Here is a 21,530-nt window from a genome sequence, read left to right on the forward strand (position 1 = left end):
TAGTGTCACATCGGCCTATGTCTGCCTGCACGCACACACCCGCACAGACACCGCACACACCCGCACACATCGCACAGACACCGCGCACACCCGCACAAACATCGCGCACACACCCCGCACACACACCCCGCACACACACTAATCATGACGGGCTGATGGTCTGGGAGGTGAGGCTGACCTGTGCGGCTGTGGGAAAGTTCATGTGAGTTCATGCAGTCAAGCATGAACTCACATGAACCCTCTGAGGGCACCGCGGCGACTTCAAATGAACAGCTGATCGGCATCAGCTGATACCTCAGCTGTTCATTTGAAATAACCGGCGGGAAAGCGCAGCACAGAACGGGAAAGCCGGCGGTGAAGTCTTTTCACTGCCGGCTTCCCCGCCCGGGTCCTTCACTCCCCGCTCCTTGGAGCTGCGCTCCCCACCCGGTCCTAACTTACGATCGGGTGGGAAGGTGGCGAGGGGAGCGGAGGATCGGGGTGGGAGGCTGCGGGGAAGCAGTATGGGGCTGTGTGATTGTTTAAAAGCCGGCGGCTTTATACCGCCCGCCGGCTTTTAAACAATCAGGAGAATTCTCCCCCGCTGGGATGGCATTCTGATGACAGGCTGGATCGCGCTGCCATCCAACTTGTCATCCTTCACAGACACTGCAGAGCGCAGGCATTATGGGAACTTCCGATTCCGGTATCCGATATTGTAAAAGTATCGGAATTAAGTATCGGAATTCCGATACCGCGAATATCGGCCGATACCCGATATTACAGTATCGGAATGCTCAACACTAATAACGATACAGTCTATGTATAATCTTATCCCAATCTTAACCCAAAAGGCCGATCCTTTTCTCTACTGACTTTGTTGTTGGGGAACAATTGAGAGGCTCCATATTTAAAGGGGTTGTTCAGGACTTTTTTATTGATACCCTTATCCTTTCCCCCATTGATCAACTGTTCCCAGTGCGGTCGGCAGGGGTATCTGCTCAGCTATGGAGCTGCACAGCTCTGTCAACTGTATAGTGGCAAGGTACTGTACATTCACCCTGTAATGATGCATAGTACCCGGCCACGGTCATGGATCTGTGCTACGCAACTCCACAACTGAGCACTTATGCCTGTCGTTGGCATCAGAAACAAGTGATCGGCAGTGTTGTCACACCCCTCGCCAAATCAGATATTGATCACCTATACTAAAGATAGGCCATAGTCCTGGAAAACTCTTTAATAGACTGTGAGCCAATCTCACCAATATTAGTATGATCTGCCAATATTAATCTAATATATATTGGCAGCATTAGAGCTGTGTCTCTCCACTTCCCATGGTCTACTACTACTGCTTGCCTCTTTCCTATTCTCTATATTTTATGACAGACAAAATATTTAACACGGTATATAACTAAGTATAATACTTATGTCAATTTAGGATTAAGTTTAGTGTGTGTCTTAAGTATAAAATAGGATCAAAAAGTCACCAATCCCTCTAATGTAGTGTCTTGCCCTTCTTCTGTTTAACTTGAAAAGAATTCAAAAACTTTCTAGAATGCAATTATGTGTCAATACTAAGCTGTATTTGTATTACTTAACATCTTGTAAATGACAAACTAAACACACAGATATGAGAGAAATGTTCATAAACACACAGTAAATATTCCCACTGTTTACAAGGATCATATCACACAGGAATTATTTATTCTTTTTGGCAACAGACTTGACATTGACTCCTAGATAGTAATGTTCAATGATGTTAGTACAGACGTTAGTGATTGAGCTTTACGAGGAAGGGTATTGCCCGCTAGAAGTGTTGTACTGTCACTTTTAGCAGCGTTATTGGCATTTACTTTAAAGAATACCTAAGATCTGTTCATACCCTTTAACTTAACACAATAATCGAATTAAATAATTATTATGAAGAGCATATGTAAATTCCAAAAATGCCTCGATTTATCATATATGTACTATATGCTGATGGAGTACAAATCTTCAACATTTATTGATATATCCATAACTATTTCATCCTGTTTATAATACTCATACATATTCCACAGTTCTTTAAAGAGATTGCCAGTACTTATTACTCCTTGATCCCAAACACACAAGGTGCAATTAATTAATTAATCTATTAGTATATTTTTGGATGGGCAACATACTGTTATGCAGAGATTTTATCCACAATCAGATTTAATCCCAGGACCCATATTACAATCCCAGTGCAGGAAATGCATTAGTGAAGGCGTTTTCCCCAGCATATAAGGGTTATCTTCTTGAGATAACCATTTTAATATTTAATAAGACTGCGAAATTTTGCAGATATTTGCTAAAAATTTGTTGCCATATTGCTTCTAAAAAGTTTAAGAAAACTCTGGTAAAAAAATTGGTCAACTTGGAATGTCCAACTTTGATAAAATTTTAAAAAAACTGTTGTTAGACACAACATTAGCACACTGCTTATTGATGCATATAATATTATGCAATCATTTCATCTGCTCATGGTCAAGGACAAAATTACTTTTACGTTTTATCTAAGCAGGGTATATGTTTGATGTGCTACATGTGGTGATGCTTGAGGTTGGCAGCACCATCTAAATACTTAAACATTTTAAAGAGTATCCACTCACCTATGCATTTTGGGCAACACTGTCCAGTAGGAATATGACTTAGATGCTGTGGGCATGACAGAATTGGGCAGACTTCTTTAATGCACTGTGTTCTGCCTCCCTGAAGGAAAATAGTGGAGATTAGAAAAAGAAAAACTGCAAGTCTATCCTAACAACAAAGCTTTGTGTGAAAATATACAGCACTGCTTCTCTCACAAAAACAAACTTAAAAACAATATTTTCCCAGAATCAAGTATATAAAAGTGAATCTGTTAACAGGATCAACCGTACTAAGCCGTCTATATGGGCATATAGGTCATAGGAAGCTGAATAAAATGATACCTAGATCTACGATCTGATGTATTATTTCAGAGAAATCCACATTTTTCTTATACGTAAATGAGCTGTTCAGGGCTATGGGCTATGGGCGGATACAGATCTGCATGAGAATCGGCCTTCAGAGATTATTATAAATGAAAGGGGAGTTACCAGTGTGAACCAAGCAATGACTGGCACTTTTTTTCTCATACTCACACATAGCTCTTCAGTTAAATCAGACCTAACACAGTACAGTAGAGCTAACACAGTGCAGCAGAAGTAAACTTTGTCTCATTACAAACATTTGCAGCAGCAGATGTCCTCTCATAGTGCTGGCAGCTCTGCTGCAGACCTGTGCCTGATTATAACCAGCACGGTACAGCAGAGTTGAACTTGTTTCATTACAAACAAAATAAGTGCATTTGCAGTTGTCTTCACAGTGCCATCAGCTCTGCTGTACTGCCCTTTCCCCACACTGTTTGCCTGTAAGAAGGAAGTGGACAGAAGTGTGAGAGGACTGCAGCTGCAAATGTTTTTATAATGACACAAAGTTTACTCTCGCTGCACTTACTTAGCTCTGCTGTACTGTGTTAGTTCTGATCTTACAGTAGAGCTTATTATTATGTGAGCAAAGTGTCCGTCACAACTTGGTTCACACTGTTAATACCCCCATTTATTTAAAATAATCTCTGGAGGCAGATTCTCAGGGAGATCAGTGTCCGGCTCATAGGTCTTAATAGCTCACTTATAAGAAAAACGTGGATTTCTCTGGAATAAGACATCAGATGCAAATATGAAGATATCACTTTATTCAGCTTCCTATGACCTACATGCCCATATAGATGGCTAAGGAAGGCTGATCCTACTGACAGATTCCTTTAAAGGTTATACAAGTCACATGAAATGCAAATTCTAAAAATAGATCATATTTAGTACCATTATTACTAATACTCTGGAATTTCAATGGAGGCTCATGAATATAATTACAGTCTAGGAGTCTCTGTCAATACACTTTGATACACTACAATGTTTAGCATTGTAGTAATATAAAAAAAAATCACTGTATGGTGGTCAAAACTCTTCATGTTTAAGAAAATAAAAAGTCCAATTTTAATGGTTTAAAGATTTAAAAAAAGGAAAATAACATGGTTAAAAGATAATTTGTGACTTTTTTTAAGGACTATTCTCAAGAACCTCTCCAGGAGTGCACCACTGTCAAGCTTCCTGCTTACTGGGAAACAGTGTTCTCCTGCAGATTGGCGTGGTTCAGACTATTCTATATTCAATAACATGAACATCACAACACAATATAAAAAGTCTAAGAATCTGTGTTTCTACTAAGGTTGGTAAGTGTAAGTGTCTTGATTTAAATGGATGCTGAAAATACTAAAAGTTAACATAATGAACCCTGAGTTCGCTATTATTTTAAATTAAAACTTAAAAAAAAGAAAAGAAACCCGTCAGTCATGTCAAGCTGCATGCGTTGCAAATCTGAAATACAGGCCGGCTCCCTAATTAAAGAAAGCTATTTTTACTTTGAAATACCATATTGTCTGAGAGAAAACATAGCTTGTAAAATGAGCAAAGCACAGACAGTGGAATCTGCAGACATGGAGAAGTCTTCATTGGGCAGTGTCCTTTAGCGTTCCAACATGACTTGATTGGCAGGTGTCCCCCAAAACGCAGATAGAGAGACCGATCAATAAAGATGAGCTGGATGGAGAGGATCTCCAGTTGTCCTAAAAGCTGTGAGAGGAGGCCTGTCTAGATTTCATGTTCACTTTAAATACCAACTAGTCTAAAAATGCCCTTAGATAAAATTGGAGTTTTCCAGTGGCATCGAGAAAATTAATTCAACTTATCTAAATAGTATACAACACACAGAAAGAAATGGCTGTTAAAAACCAGCTTTCATCTTTTGTGTAGTGTAAGGTAGAGTTGGACTGGAGTTTAATCACATTTTACACTATAGCAGTGTGCGGTATGACATCATAAAGTATTCCATACTGACTTGTATGTTAACAAAAGTTAAGTAACCAGTCTAGAATGGATAATGAGAAACACATGAGAAATTTCTAATGTCACTAATTTAGAAGAGCTTGAACCTCTACCAAGGGTAGCAGTATTTCCACAACTACCTAAATGTAATACATGAAGTTTCTGCAAAAGCCCTCATAAAGCTGTCATGAATCAACATTGAACTTTCATTGAAATGGTGAAAAACGAGGTGCGAAAGTTGAAGGCAAAGTTGAGAAAGACCAGATGTTGATGGAACTAAGAGTTAATAATCAGAACCCCCCAGTCATTAGAAGCTCTCTTAGAAGAGCAGAGAAAATGCTTATCTGAATTAACGAACAGTCTACTTCGTACAGCTCCAGAAAGTGTTTCTTATTTCAACTGCAAGTGCTGTTAATGGGTTATGAAAACTATCTTTTGGAGATAGGTTACATCTGCGAGTGCTGACCATGGCTAACCTGAAACAAATTAAGATGACACCTCCATACTCTATCACAATAAACACTTGCACTATTGGGACAAGCCTAGTCTAAATAAGACTCACTCTTGTTTATGACTCTGGGAATGCTATGTTCTCTATAAACACGATAGGTTTAGCAGAGAATGAAGGGCCAGGCAGAGTCTCCATTCAGTCTATGAATAAATAAACTCAGTCAAGGCCATGAGAAACAACTTTTGTCATGCACATTTCCATATGAATTATGGATAACTGCAATCTATTACCACAATGAGGTAATGGCTTTACATTTGGATGGATTGTAGTCTCTTGCCGTGTTTGTTAGTACAGGATTAGAATCCTTTTCAGAATTTGTAAAACACAGAATAACTGCCTTGATCTTATCATGTAGAGCTGATGGATCTGTAAAGCACTTGAGGCCAAACATCACCGGGGAGATTAACAACTAAGGGTTTGTTCTCTAGACTGTCGTAAAGGACACCAAGGTCAATGTTTTTCATTATCCCCTAGATAAAACATATTTCCCTGATGTCCAGATTTCTCTGTGGAATGAGTTATATATTGGGTTCAAAAATATCAATCAAGTTCAATCTTTTGATTCTGAGGGAGGTTAATATCATATTTGAATATATCAATTTTCCAAACAGTGAAAATAGGACAGAAACCTGGATTGTAGTCACACAATATAAAACATTGGATGTGGTTGTAGCTGACAATGTACATCAAGAAGAACAATGAAGGTTACTTTTAAATCGTGAAAAATTGGCACCATGTTTCAACACCATGTTAATTCTTCATCAGGCGATAAAATGACTATGTTAGTTAAATAGAGTGAAGGCTGGCAAATGGCCTAAAGTAGCAATGGAATCACAAAAAAAGTGATCCCACTCCAGTCTGTCTTTTTCCCCTTAACACATGTGTAATCATTGCTATATTATGCTAAATGTGTAATGTACCGTATTTAATATTACTTAGGCGAAACAAGTGCTTGTGTTTTTAATGTTTTTTTTTTACAAACATTGTATTGTTTTGTATTCTGTATTTTAGATTTTATGATTACTATTTTACTTAGTTGCATAAGCAAATTAAGCAAAAGGGTTTTTTAGCACCCTTTTGTTAATTTAGTCCTATAGTCACTATATGAATATGGGCTGATGAAGGTAGCAACACTATGTGGACATGGGTTGCCAATTTTTCACCAAGAAAGATTAAATCTGTGAATTGTACATATAATAGATTTTCTTATTGTTCACAAACTCCTACAAATCTCTTTCATGTACATACTTGTAAAGATAGTAACACATGTGCCTACCCTGTTAGTGATGTCAAACCAAGCGTGATGAATGGTAATCCTCACAAGAGTTTAGGTAATTTAATCTTACACAAGATAAAAGATTTGACACTGCTACCTTCAGAACTAGTGAAGTCATGAAAAAGGCAGTGACATCATTAGCTCCAAACATCTGGGGTGATCTCCAGGGGATGGTGCCATTTTGAACTGTATCATGTGAAAGTCCCTATCAGATGTTCATGCCAGCCAGTCGGTGGGGTGAGAATTCAGTAGCAAATGTTGATGTACGATGCTGGCCCTGTAGGTGAATTTAGGGCATTATAACCCAAGGGAACACATGGAGCAGTGTAACTTTTCAAAGTGCATTATTATTATCCAGGACAAAAAGAAGGAACTATTACGTTCTAAAATCAAGATTCTTCTATTCTAGGGAGCACAATAGGGGAATTATTATTTTCCATGGGGCATACAGGAATCCTTACTAATGTCTAGATGGCACAAAAGCGAACTATTACTGTGTGATGCACTAAAAGGGATACTATTACTATTTAGGGGAACTAAGAAGAACACTATTACTGTGTGAGGCACAAGAACATGACACTTTCACTGTTTAAGCTACAAAAGGTGCCACTTACAGTGTGATGACCTATTACATTCTATTTACAACAATCACATGTAGGAATCATATGTATCTGGTGCTGTATATTTGGGCGCTGACTGTGTAGGAGGGAGTGGTGGTGATCAGTGTAACGACAATTTTTGAATATTGAGGCACTGTGCCAGACAGCAGGTGCAGCAAAGAGACAAAAGATGGAGCAACAGGCACTAAATTAGGAGTATCAGCAGAATGGGGAGTAGATGTGAATTGAGAGTAAATGGGAATGTTGCTGGAAATGCGATAAATCAAATGTGTCTGTATTGTAAGTTCTGCATGCAGGTTATGGCTGAAAGATGGCTGTCTTGGCCAGTTGGAAAAGATGGGAAAAATGTATAAATCCAATCAGAAATGATGTCAACTGTTAGTTATTATATATAACTTTAGTGTAATAATATATATGGTCAGTAGAATTGGTATCTACTAGAGATGAGCAAAATGATTCACAGGATCCTCAACAAGTGACCATGTCAGTACTCTGCGGCAGATGGACCAGAGCACTGCAGACTTCTTATGACTTACGTATATGACTTATTTTGACAGTAATATTGGTCTTCTTTACAGTATTTTGTTTTAGTTAATACCAGTTTGGTGGTACAATTTAGTCATTATTTAGTAATTGGTATATAGTGGGATTATTGGCAGTATTTGTCTTAGTACAATGTATTTTGAAAGGTAGAAGCATGGTAATATTATTTATTTTATTCACTATGAAGTGGTAAGGGTTGTGATTATGGAGTGGGGGTATTATTTGGTCCATGTACCAGTATTATTGGTAATATTTTGATTTAGTGTGTTTTGTTCACAACAACACTTGGGTAATATTAGCCCTGATAAACCAGCAACAGTATATTATGTTAACTATACACATCTATAATTTTATTTTAATTGAAGGGGGGAAGTTTGAGGTATTCCTAGGGGATGTTGCCCTTGATTTTTTAAGACGAAAACAATGCCCCTGGTAGTATAATACCCTTTTTGAATTTAAAATACTTTATTACAATTAACTATGGTGCATGCATAAGCATAATATTTAATGAGACAAACACTCAGTAAAACCTCACAGAGTCCGAGAATCTCATGTCCCCTGTTTGAAGAATATAAATACTCTTGAAGAGTGAAGACAGAAATGGCCTAATGTGCTCACATTTCATTTATTTTACTTGCTTACATAGCGCCATCATATTCCATAGCGCTTTATAGACATTCTCAGCACTGTCCCCATTGGGACTCAAAATCTAAATTCCCAATCCGTATGTTTTTTGAGGGTGGGAGGAAACTGGAGAAAACCCATGCAAACCCAGGACCCCAGCACTGCAAAGCCACCGCACAGCTCACATAACATATATCCTGTCGACATGCTATAAAAATATTTGTAAAAGGATTATTTAATAAATCATTCAATATTGTTTCCTGCATGTTCATTCACTAAAAATTGAAACATTATTAATATACAATATATGAAGATGTCTGTAAAGCGCTATGGAGTATGATAACACTATGTAAGCGAGTAAACTAAATAAATAAAATACAAATACAAAACAGGTGAAGCAAAAGATTTTAAGCATTTAAGAACAGATGTGAGCTGTGCGTCTTACAATTAGAGCTTAAGACATTTTTTTTCTCTCCTTGCATTCCAAAACCTAACCCAAGGAAATGAAAACAGCCCACCAGATACAACCTCTAACATATTAGAAGCAATTTGTTTGGCTTTAGCAACACTTGGCAAATGTTTGCTTCCCCAATTTTTCATGCAAGACTTAAAAATCCAAAATAAGCCAATCTGAAATTGAATCCTGACCTCCAATATATCACAAGGTACTGACTTTCAGAAGCCAACATCGTAATCAGGAAGAAGTTTAGTTCTCTCCTGAGCTCCACAATCACTAACGGACAAACTTTCCAGTCTTTCTATTGAGTAGAGGAGCAGGTGGAAACAGACCTATAAATTAGCCAATTCTTGCTGTAAACAGGTTCTGCTCTACAGGGAGAATTTCAATTTCTGCCATTTCAGGAACATTATGACAGCTTTATGTATTTTAGAACATAACTGACATAACTTTAGTTTTATGAGAAGTGCTGGATTCTGTCCATGTGAAACAGTGGTGTTAATGGACAGGAGCTCTCAGAGTAAAAGGTTTTCAGTTTCTATAGCTAAAATGAAGACCATTACAATTGTGACACATTCTTTATTAATCTCTGTTATGATGTAACTACTTGATTTATGTTCTATTTTGTATTATTTAAGTATGTTTCACAAATTATTATTACCGTACTCATACATGAAAATAGTCCCTTGTCGGGAGCCACATATTTAATATCATCAATGTGATCACCATTTCTGCTTCCACAGGGTTTTCCCAACTTATGAATGGTAAATTTGCTAATTCTGATTTTCAGCCACATTGTCACCTGTGATTTTTTTAAAGGTTATGACTTAGTAACAACTGAAAGGATTTTTTTCTCATTTTGCAGTATTACATAACTCGAGACCTTAGATTTAGTAGAACTATTTGGATTTGGGGGTTAACCTTGAGTGATACTGCATTAACAATATTGGGATGTATGTTAAATTGATTTCAAGAATTTTACAAATTTAAACTTGAAAGTCTTAGTTATTTTTTTATTTTACGTCATTCCCTGCTTCTGTGAAATATTTCTAAAATCCCGGAATTCTAATAAAGGGAAACTGTCAGCACAAAATGACTGTTCAAACTAAGTACAGGTGCTCTGTGCACCATGGTGTGGCCAAACATTTAAGTGTACCTTCCCACTTGCTTGTTCTCTATCTGTCTCTACCCTTTTCTGGCTCTATGAACCCCTTGAGAAAGGCTTTGCACCAAAACGCACATCGGGGTGACGTGCTCCATGTGGGAGGTCTGCAGTTAACTGAATGAATACATAACACAATAGGAAAAGGAGTGTTACATATAATAATGCATTACCTGATATATTGGAGGCATACTGTGTGTTTGAGCAATTTTGATGACTATTGCATAGACTCTGTTTACACTAATATTTGGAAGTACATATAAGACAGTATCCCTGCGTATGTTGTCATCTTTGCACATTTTATCCCTTTATGTTTGTCCTGTGCACCCTCATTATTTTCCGTGTGTGTTATATTTAAAAAATAAAGATTTCTATTCTTTTCATATAATTATGGACTTTGATGATCGTCATTTTTGGCTGTATAGCCTCCTCTTTCTGGCTCTATGAAGCCAGAGCTGTCAATCAAAGAAGGGGAGTGGACATAGAGGGAAAAGAAGAAGGGGAGAAGGTGAGCTTCAATAACTGGCCATGCCATGGTGCACCGAGTGCCTGTACTTGGTTTGAACACTGATTCTGTCCTTTTAATTTACAGTATCTTTTAAATGTGATATAAAATGTAATTGATTACATTGATTTCAATGGCCACTGCAACCAACTTCATTTCTCCGTTAGTTAAGCTGCAGAAGAACATTTGTTGCCCTCCAATTTACTCACTAGGGATCAATGAGTGATATCTCTAACAAAAAGGGAATGTCCAATGTGGGGAAATCATTTAATGAAAGGTTAAACATACATAAAGGAATTGATAATATTCTTGGTTATAAAGTATTAATGAAACTAAATCTCTGTCATTTATTCCAGATAATATATTTCAACTCCTTCATGCTGTTTCTGCTAAGAAGATTAGCATGCAATTTACATGGGTACTGTCTTCACTTGATCCAATTGGAAGTGACATGTCGAAATACCTGTTTTTCATAATGATCCATGTTATTTTACAAAGCAATCTATACTAATCTGTATTTGTTTGGCTTCAATAAGTGAAATCTCTCATTGATTTATTTTTTTCTTTCATTTTCCACCTTCTTACTCCCAGAAAGATGTTGATCTCATGGCCACAGCCAAGTATTCTATTTCTTTCCATAAATAAGTTATAGTCACACACACAGGCACATTTATTTTAGGATTTTGTGCTTTTAGGTGGCTCGGTGCTCTGTTTACACAGCAGTGGCGAGACACACATCACCGTCATCTGGTGAGAATTATAAAGAATTTACAATATGTGTTTCAAATTAACAGAAGAAAGATAAATGTGCTCCTTTTTATGGTGTTACAGCTGACTAGTACGGAGCAGACCTAATTCATTGGGCTACCGAAGCGTTCAGTAACTAGACCAGGAATTCCTGCTTTAAAAACTCACACACAAATACACACGTATCATTGCCACGACAGGAAAACTGCCATTGTGTCATTAAGATTTCTTCCAAAAATATGCCCTTGATTTGTATGGACGGCAGGTTTGGATAATATGATGTCTTCCTGATTAATGAGCTCTCATCTACAACTCAAAGAAGGGAAATGTTTCATTGGAAAATGTGAAGAGATTAAGTGTTCCAGCGGAAGATTTATTTTTCTGTCCTGTAGCTAGATGTATGCCTGCCTTTGTTTTGACTCTCAATTCGAAGAGACCTGTAAAGTCCTGTGCTAGGTGTGAGACGGAGGTCAGATATACGGGAGACAGCCTCAGCTGTATATTACAAATGGTCCTATCGCAGGTGCAGGTGTAAGTATGGAATCATTTGTATTACTGTTATTGGTAAGAGTAAGGCTGGGATCACATGGCAATATTGGCTGCTTGACATACTGTAAAATCCCAGGCATGTCAAGTAACTAATAGATTTGTGTGATTTATCTGCAAATTGCGGTTACATTGTGACTATTTCACAGTTGAGATTTGGCTGTAAAAAAAGCAGACAGGTCGCTTGTGGCATACATGGTTGTCTATGATGACAAGCTCACATGTGACTTTTGAATTATAATCATAAAGACAACAGGCTTGGACTTTTGGCACCGGTTATGTAGCAGTCACATTATGTTGCCTTTTTTAATGTGACATTACAGCCTTCATTCTGGGTGCATGAACCCAGTATCCACCACCTCCCTCACAGAGTGCCTGCTTAGATGGGTACTACAAGAGTAAAGCTATATGCAGTCAGATATAGAGATTACTAAGCCAGCTTCTACACTGCATAGACTTTTTTTTTCAATCCCTATGATCACTTGGGTTCCTCAGAGTTTTTGCATATTACTCATAAAAACTCAGGCTTAGGTTAGCGTGCTTCCAGCATTAAAAATGTAAAGGGGGTCTTTTGCTACCAGGACAACCACTGTTTTAATTAAATAGTTCCTGTTAAAACTTAAAAAAACATTTACTCACCTCCCACACAGATGCCACTCCAGCAATCTCAGCACACGGTCTCTCAGGGATTGCATGACATTATTATGCAACATAAGCCATGCAGCCAATCAGCAGCCTCTGCTGGGCTGCTACACTCCCTTCTTCCACTTGTTCGGGGTTCATCTGAGAGAAGAGTGCAACAGCCCAATAGTGGACGCTGATTGGCTGCAGGGTTCACGTGGCATAACAATGTTATGCCTCAGTAGACCAAGCACTGTCAGTTGAAACGGCAGTGCTGCAGGAAGTGAGTATATGTTATTTTTACTTTACAATGGGAAAAGCTTTATTTAAAAAGGGGTTGTCCAGGTATCGGACAACCACATTAACTACTCACAGATAAACAAATGTGTTTGTCTGTATATTACTTTGTCAAGATGTTTTAGAACAGACTCACAGTGGAGAAAGCAGAGATTGTCTATTACTATTACTGCCTTCCTGACCTCTGCTTATATACTTCAGGAAGAGGTGATGAATGATGATGTATCCTCGTGGTCAAGTGATTATTGGATGCCAGAAGGCTGCACAAGATATTTTTGCAATTCCTGAACAAAACATGAATCGTACTAAGAACACAAATGCTACTTTTAGAAATGATCAAATCTTTTGAATTTTAACTGTTTGTACAATTTAAAAAAAAAATAGTTTTGAAGCGAAATGATTCACTGTAAATCACAATACTGCAAAGTCTCCCATTGCCCTGAAAAGACATAGGTAATGCTCTGAGGTTTCATAGGACTGTATGCACACTTTTTCAAACTCTTTAACACAAACAGAGACTTAGTAATGTCAAAGTGAGCTCACCATTGAATTGAATGGTAACCCTGTAGTAACCAACAGACCATTTAATAACACAGTGCACGGACAGACTTTTAGTGTTTTTTTTTTATTTTAAAAATGGCCCAAAATGATCCCTTTACGTAATTTGTGACCATGTAGACAAACAGAATATTGACAAAAATAGGGTCACAGTCAAAAACATCATCCTGCTGTGACTGAGATGAGTGATGTGCCATATATTCCATGATGCCATCCACACAAATATGCCTAACAGAGGCAAAGGAAGATATTCATGACCTGTGTTTGGTAGCACTACTGTTCGCACCACTGATGCCGTTGTTGATGATTTTGCTGCTGCTAGCGACTCTCACATTCTTAGCCGCGGTATGGGATTTTGTATTCTTTTACACCACGTCCATTAATTTATACCCTGTCCATTACCACTTTTTCATTTACTATATATTTTGTACAACACTATAAATTTTTGACAAGCCTACCCCAATTTTTCAACCCTTACCCAAAAGGACATAACAAGAAATGTAAGGTTGTAGGTACTCAGACACAAAGTTAAATATGGCAGCAGGTGACAGTATAGGCATGGAATTTTTTCAACATGGAGTTTTCAAATTGGGCAAGAAAAACAGGTGTGCAAATATAGAAATGCACAATAATTCAATGTCTATATTTTTTAAACATTTTTATTTTCAATTTTTTTTTTAACAAAATTCACCTCCTTGCCCAAAAATGACAAAATAAATGCTAGATAGATACACAACCAAAAGCCAGCAAAAGCAACAGGGTACTGGACTAAATAGCATGTAAAGATGTGAAATCTGACTAGTAAAAGAGATACACAAAATAAAATTTGCTTGTGACACACACACTTTGTGACATAGGCAGTTTCAGTTATATGTCTGGACTTTTTTTTTTTTTTTGTATTTTCTAAAAAAAACAAAAAAAAAACAATTGTTCCCCACTTCACAGAAAGAATTGCACAATAAATGCAACAAATCTGTACAAATGTTCTTGTGACTGGCAAGCACACTGTCTCAGACATACCCTGTTTTCAGATTTTTTTCTGTAAAAAATATTGTACTGCCTTACTGATACTTTATCTTTAGTTTTCTATGAATTAAGAAAAAATATGTAAATGTAATGCAAATGCTGCAGGACAGACACCATATACCATATCACTGAGCAGTCACACTGAGTCTGGCATTGCTGATGGCACCTCTCATAGCTTTCTCTTCCCCATCAATTGAATCGATGTAACATTTGCAGACTACCACTCTCATATTCTCCAATGCTGTAGTTGTACAACACATTATTGTCTGGAGTATTTGTCCAATGTTTCTAGGATTTCTCCTCCTATCTCTGTTGCTGAACTGTGATCTCAGACATCCTCTTAATATTCAAATAAAACAGGAAAAAGAGTAGTAATTCCAGGATGCTGCCACAGAGAGAAAACAAGGGTGCATGTTCTCTGGATCCTTATTCATACATACAATGCGTTTCAAGACAGGTTGACTCCTTCATCAGGTGTGGCTTGTGTTTGTGGTCCTGTCTCAGGTAAATCCCCATCTGACTTTGCTTAGCCTTTTCCTTAACCAGTGGTCTCCACTCTAGCATGTGACTGTATGGCTATTACACTTTCATATTTTACCAAACAGGTTCCCTCTGTATACAGTCATGGCCAAAAGTGTTGGCATCAATGAAATTGTTCCAGAAAATGAAGTATTTCTCCCAAAAAATTATTTCAATTACACATGTTTTGTTATGCACGTTTATTTTCTTTGTGTATATTGGAACAACACAAAAAAAACAGAGAAAAAGGCAAATTGGACATAATTTTACACAAACCCCCCAAAAAATGGTCTGGACAAAATTATTGGTACCGTCAATTGAATATTTGGCTGCACACCCTTTGGAAAAAATACAGTTATTGTAATCAATCACGTCCTATAACCATCATAACAAGCGTCTTACACCTCTCAACTGTAATTTTGGACCACACTTCTTTTGCAAACTGCTCCAGGTCTCTCACATTTGAAGGGTGCCTTCTCCCAACAGCAATTTTAAGATCTCTCCACAGGTGTTCAATGGAATTTAGATCCAGACTCATTTCTGGCCACTTCAGAACTCTCCAGCGCTTTGTTTCCATCCATTTCTGGGTGCTTCTTGAACTATGTTTGGGATCATTGTCCTGCTGGATGCATGACTTAGAATGCAAACCCTTCTGACACTGGGTACTACATTATGACCCAAAATCCATTGGTAATCTTCAGATTTCATGATGCCTTGCACACACAGTCAAGGCACCCAGTGCCAGAGGCAGCAAAACAACCCAAAAACATCTTTGAACCTCCACCATATTTGAATGTAAGTACTGTGTTCTTATCTTTGTAGGGTTCATTATGCTTTTGTTAAACAGTAGAATGATGAGCTTTACCAAATTACCAAAAAGTTCTATCTTGGTCTCAACTGTCCACAACACGCTTTCACAGAAGAATTTTGGCTTACTCATGTACATTTTGGCAAACTGCAGTCTAGCTTTTTTATGTCTCTGTGTCAGCAGTGAGGTCTTCCCGGGTCTCCTGCCATAGCGTTTCATTTCATTCATATGTCAACGGATAGTTTAAACTGACATTGATGCACCCTGAGCCTGCAGGACAGCTTGAATTTTTTTAGAACTTGATTGGGGCTGCTTATTCACCATCCAGACTGTCCTGCATTGCAACCTCTCATCAGTTTTTCTCTGCCATCCACATCCAGGGAGAAGGGAGATTTGCTACAGTATCATGGGTTGTGAACTTCTTGATTATGTTGCGCACTGTGGAGAAAGGAACATCAAGATCTCTGGAGATAGACTTGTAACCTTGAGATTGTTTAAACTTTTCAACTATTTTGGTTCTTAAATACTCGACAGTTCTCTTCTCTTCTTTCTGTTCTCCATGCTTAGTGTGGCATAAACAAACACAAAGAAAAGATTGAGTCAACTGCTTGCCTTTTAATCTGGTTTCAGGTTTGATTTTCATATTGCCCACACCTGTTACTGTGCACAGGTGAGTTTGAACAGGCATCACATGCTGGAAACAAAGTTGTTTACCCACAATTTTGGAAAGGTGACAACAATTTTGTCCGGACCATTTTTGGGGTTTTGTGTTAAATTATGTTCAACTTGACTTTTTTTCTCAGTTTTTTTGTGTTGTTCCAATACACAAAAAGGAAAAAACATGAGTATAACAAAACGAGTAATTTAATAATTTTCTGGGTGAAATACTTCATTTACTGGAACAATTTCAATTATTTGATCTCACATCAGATTCCCTTGTTTTGGTTTTCCAGTTTACTACCGATTGGTCCAATTATTGTGCAGGTATATGTGTATGGAATATTTTCAGCCTATATTTAGTCCTGCACATGCATTGACATAATTACATAAAGGTTCCATACACACATATATATTCTGCTTGTTCCTTGTCTTTTGTATCTACTTATGTCGGATGCAATTACTATTTATTGGTATTAAAAATATAAAAAAAAAGAAATAAAAAAAAAACTAAACAAAAGCAACATCAAAATACTTATACTAGTAATCGAATAAGACTAATAGTAATAATAATAATACTACTAATAATGTGCTTTTATTTATGGTTCCATTCTGTTGTATATTAAAATGTACACTGTAAATAATATTATAATAAAAAAAAATGATTTCTTTTTTTTACATTCATTTAACTTCTTCTTGTTGAAAGGTAGGATCCTGTAGGAGAAACTTTTCTCTTTTGCTTTGTTTGCTATGGAACAATAAAGCTAAGTCACACTCCAGAATATTTTTCCAGATAAAATAGAGGAGTGTAAAAAATGAATGGATACTTTTTTTCTATGCCATATTTCTTAAAGATTACTTTCTGAAATTTCAGAAGTTTTTTTATTATTATTTTTTATTTCCACATTCAGTATCCCTTTAATAGGGCTAATACTAAATTAAGCATGATAGTATTTCTAATGTTTTTACACAAGGAAGTTATTTTGGGATAGCTATTGGAAATACAGATTGTAAGATAATAACGGGATGCAATTAATTACATGGATTATGGGCAAAAATGTGGTCAAGTGAGTTAACATATTTCATGTGACTTATTACAGATATTTTTTTATTTAAGTTTCCATATTAATTTCCATTGTTCTCTACTTTAATTATTACTTAAAATAATATTTGTGGTTTCTAACAGCAGACTTTGTATTAATTACAGAAAATTACTTCTCGAAAAGCAGTAATTTACTAAATTTTCCGGTCCATGTTTAACCAAAGGAGCATGGAAAAAGAATGGTACCTGTGTAACTTTTTCTTTAAGTTCTCAATAAATAAACACGACCTTTGACTTCTAAATTCTTTGGAACACCATAATAATAGTACACATACAGAAGATATCAATACATGTAGAAAATATATGTACATAAAAAAGAAGCTAAAAATAATAAATAAAACCCATTTTTCTTATCTAAATGTTACAATGATTCTGGAGATTTTATTCAACTATGCACCATTTAATAAGTGAATACGCCCCAAAACAACTATCTCAGTAAACACTAATACTTGCAAAACAAAAGTTTTAGTCTTTAACTTTTATAGCTGAAAGATGCCTAACCATCGAGGGCTGATAAGTGTGCAGATTACCCTCCCATATGCATAGTAATAATAAAATGTGAGAGAAATATTGCTAGCCAGACATCTGTGATCACTGAAGGGTATTACATGATGACTATACAGATGAATTGTCATTCATTTACTACATGGATGGCCTAAATCAGTCGGAGAAGTTGGTTTTAGAGAGTAGATCTCCATTTTGACTGCCCTCTATGATGACTACATGCCCTAACAGGGTGTATGGACAGGGGTAGTTTTATTAAGAGTCCCAAAAGAGATGTGGCATACAAAAATTTCACTAAATGTTGACCCAAAAAATCCTTAATTACCATTTAAAAGGAAATTCAGTGAAATTGTCACTCTATGTGATTGCAGACTTTTAAATCCTCATATTGTGTGCACTGTGCACTGTGAGGATTATCGATGGGTGAGCAGTGATGTAGCCACAAGTATGCGATATACAAATGCTGGCCACATTCCGACTACACTTGCATTGAGCAAGGCCACATCCATCTAGTAGGAATGTGGCTGGCAGTATGCATATTGCATGCTTGCGGTCAAAATCTGCCTACTCTATGTGCCAGCACCGAGCATCCTCACAGCGCGCAATGTGCATGATGTAAAGATTCACAAGCCTGCAGTCACAAAGGTTACTAAATTGTGTCAGATGCCCTACAGACAGAAACAGAACAGTGAGGAGGAAAAGGAGAGTGACATGGTTAAGCTCTGGTGACATAAATCTCTTTATATATTACAGTTTCATTATTATATAATACATAATATGATCAATGAAAAGACGGAAACAATGTGGGGGGATATTATTTACATTTTCTGTGCATTTTCTGTGTTTGTTTAAAAACCCAAGACTCTTCAGATGGGAAAACTTAAATTACAACATGAAAAAAAACAGGTTGACAAATGGTAGTTCCAAAAACAAAAGACCAGAACAATTCCTTCATGGAGCCATAATACTTAAGTTAATGTTACTTCAAACCCATGACATAATATCAAAGCTAACTAAATCTGTTGATAAGCTTAACACTCTCTATATCTCTGAACAACTCAGTATATACAGTGTTCAGTAATATGTATATACAAACACAGTAGATGTGAATATATATATATATATATATACAGTATATATATATATATATATATATATATATGTATATACAGTCATAGCCAAAAAGGTTGCCACCCTCAAAATTGTTCCAGAAATTAAAGTATTTCTCCCAGAAAATTATTGCAATTACACTTTTTGTTATATACATGTTTACAGTGGCTACGGAAAGTAATCAGACCCCTTTACATTTTTCACTCTTTGTTTCATTGCAGCCATTTGGTAAATTCTAAAAAGTTCATCTTTTTCTCATTATTGTACACTCTGCACCCCATCTTAACTGAAAAAAACAGAAATCTAGAAATTTTTGCAAATTTATTGAAAAAGAAAAGCTGAAATATCACATGGTCATAAGTATTCAGACCCTTTGCTCAGACACTAATCTTTAAGTCACATGCTGTGCATTTCCTTGTGATCCTCTTTGAGATGGTTCTACTCCTTCATTGGAGTCCAGCTGTGTTTAATTAAACTGATAGGACTTGATTTGGAAAGGCATACACTGGTCTATATAAGACCTCACAGCTCACAGTGCATGTCAGACAAAATGAGAATCATGAGTTCAAAGGCATTGCCCAAGGAGCTCAGAGACAGAATTGTGGCAAGGCACCGATCTGGCCAACATAACAAAAGAATTTCTGCAGTACTCAAGGCTCTTTAGAGCACAGTGGCCTCCATAATCCTTAAATGGAAGAAGTTTGGGACCAACAGAAGTCTTCCTAGACCTGGCCGTCCAGCCAAACTGAGCAATCATGGGAGAAGAGCCTTGGTGAGAGAGGTAAAGAAGAACCCCAAGATCACTGTGGCTGAGCTCTAGAGATGCAGTAGGGAGATGGGAGAAAGTTCCACAAAGTCAACTATCACTGCAGCCCTCCACCATTCGGGCCTTTATGGCAGAGTGCCCCGACGGAAGCCTCTCCTCAGTGCAAGACATATGAAAGCCCACATAGAGTTTGCTCAAAAACACATGAAGGACTCCCAGACTATGAGAAATAAGATTCTCTAGTCTGATGAGACGAAGATAGAACTTTTTGGTGATAATTCTAAGCGGTATGTGTGGAGAAAACCAGGCACTGCTCATCACCTGCCCAATACAATCCCAACAGTGAAACATGGTGGTGGCAACATCATGCTATGGGGGTGTTTTTCAGTTGCAGGGACAGGACGACTGGTTGCAATTGAAGGAAACATTAATGCAGCCAAGTACAGAGATATCCTGGATGAAAATCTCTTCCAGAATGTTCTGGACCTCAGACTTGGCCAAAGGTTCATTTTCCAACAAGACAATGACCCTAAGCACACAGCTAAACTAACAAAGGAGTGGCTTCAGAACAACTCTGTGACCATTCTTGACTGGCCCAGCCAGAACCCTGACCTAAACCCAATTGAGCATCTCTGGAGAGACCTGAAAATGGCTGTCCACCAACATTCACCATCCAACCTGATGGAACTGGAGAGGATCTGCAAGGAGGAATGGCAGAGAATCCCAAAATCCAGGTGTGAAAAACTTGTTGCATCATTCCCAAGAAGACTCATGGTTGTACTAGCTCAAAAGGGTGCTTCTAATCAATACTGAGCAAAGGATCTGAATACTTATGAACATGTGATATTTCAGTTTTACTTTTTTAATAAATTTGCAAAAATTTCTACATTTCTGGTTATTTTCAGTCAAGATGGGGTGCAGAGTGTACATTAATGAGAAAAAAATGAACTTTTTAGAATTTACCAAATGGCTGCAATGAAACAAAGAGTGAAAAATTTAAAGGGGTCTGATTACTTTCCGCACCCACTGTATTTCCTTTGTGTAAGGCAAATTGGATCTAATTTCACACAAAACCCCAAAAATGGTTGGCACCTTTCCAAAGTTGGGGGTAAACAACTTTGTTTCAAACATGTGATGCTTGATCAAACTCATCTGTGGCAAGTAACAGGTGTTAGGCAATATGCAAATCACACCTGAAACCAGATAAAAAGGGGAGAAATTTACTTAATCTTTGCATTGTGTGTCTGTTGTGCCACATTAAGCATGAAGAAGAGAAAGAGGAGAAGAGAACTGTCTGAGGACTTGAGAAACAAAATAGTTGAAAAGTTTCAATAATCTCAAGGTTACAAGTCCATTTCCAGAGATCATGATGTTCCTTTGTCCACGTGCGCAACATAATTAAGAAGTTTACAACTCATGGCACTGTAGCTAATCTCCCTGGACGTAGACTGCAGAAAAAAGTGATATGTATATACTATAAATACAGTACTTGTAAATGTTTTAGGCAGGTGTGGAAAAATGCTTCAAACTGGGTACTTTAAAAAAATAGGAGTGTTAGTAGTTTATTCAAAATTGAAGGCATACTGAACCAGCATGGCTACCACAGCATCTTGCAGCGCCATGCTATTCCATCCGGTTTGCGTTTAGTTGGACCATCATTTATT

At 37.3% G+C, this 21,530-nt stretch overlaps 1 protein-coding gene across 3 annotated transcripts in view; it reads right to left on the reverse strand.

Annotated features, from left to right (window-relative positions):
- The window catches only part of BMPER (BMP binding endothelial regulator), a 383,271-nt gene that overhangs the window by 178,367 nt on the left and 183,374 nt on the right, over nucleotides 1-21,530 (reverse strand). For all 3 annotated transcript variants that reach the window (XM_073678264.1, XM_073678266.1, XM_073678265.1), the window contains one exon: nucleotides 2,613-2,712. In XM_073678264.1, the coding sequence (XP_073534365.1) occupies nucleotides 2,613-2,712 (100 nt within the window). The remainder of the gene's footprint in view (nucleotides 1-2,612; nucleotides 2,713-21,530) is intronic.

The sequence above is a fragment of the Phyllobates terribilis genome, unplaced genomic scaffold (genome assembly GCF_046119375.1).
Source record: "Phyllobates terribilis strain yellow unplaced genomic scaffold, ASM4611937v1 Scaffold_4__5_contigs__length_816908805, whole genome shotgun sequence".
NCBI classification, from domain to species: domain Eukaryota; kingdom Metazoa; phylum Chordata; class Amphibia; order Anura; family Dendrobatidae; genus Phyllobates; species Phyllobates terribilis.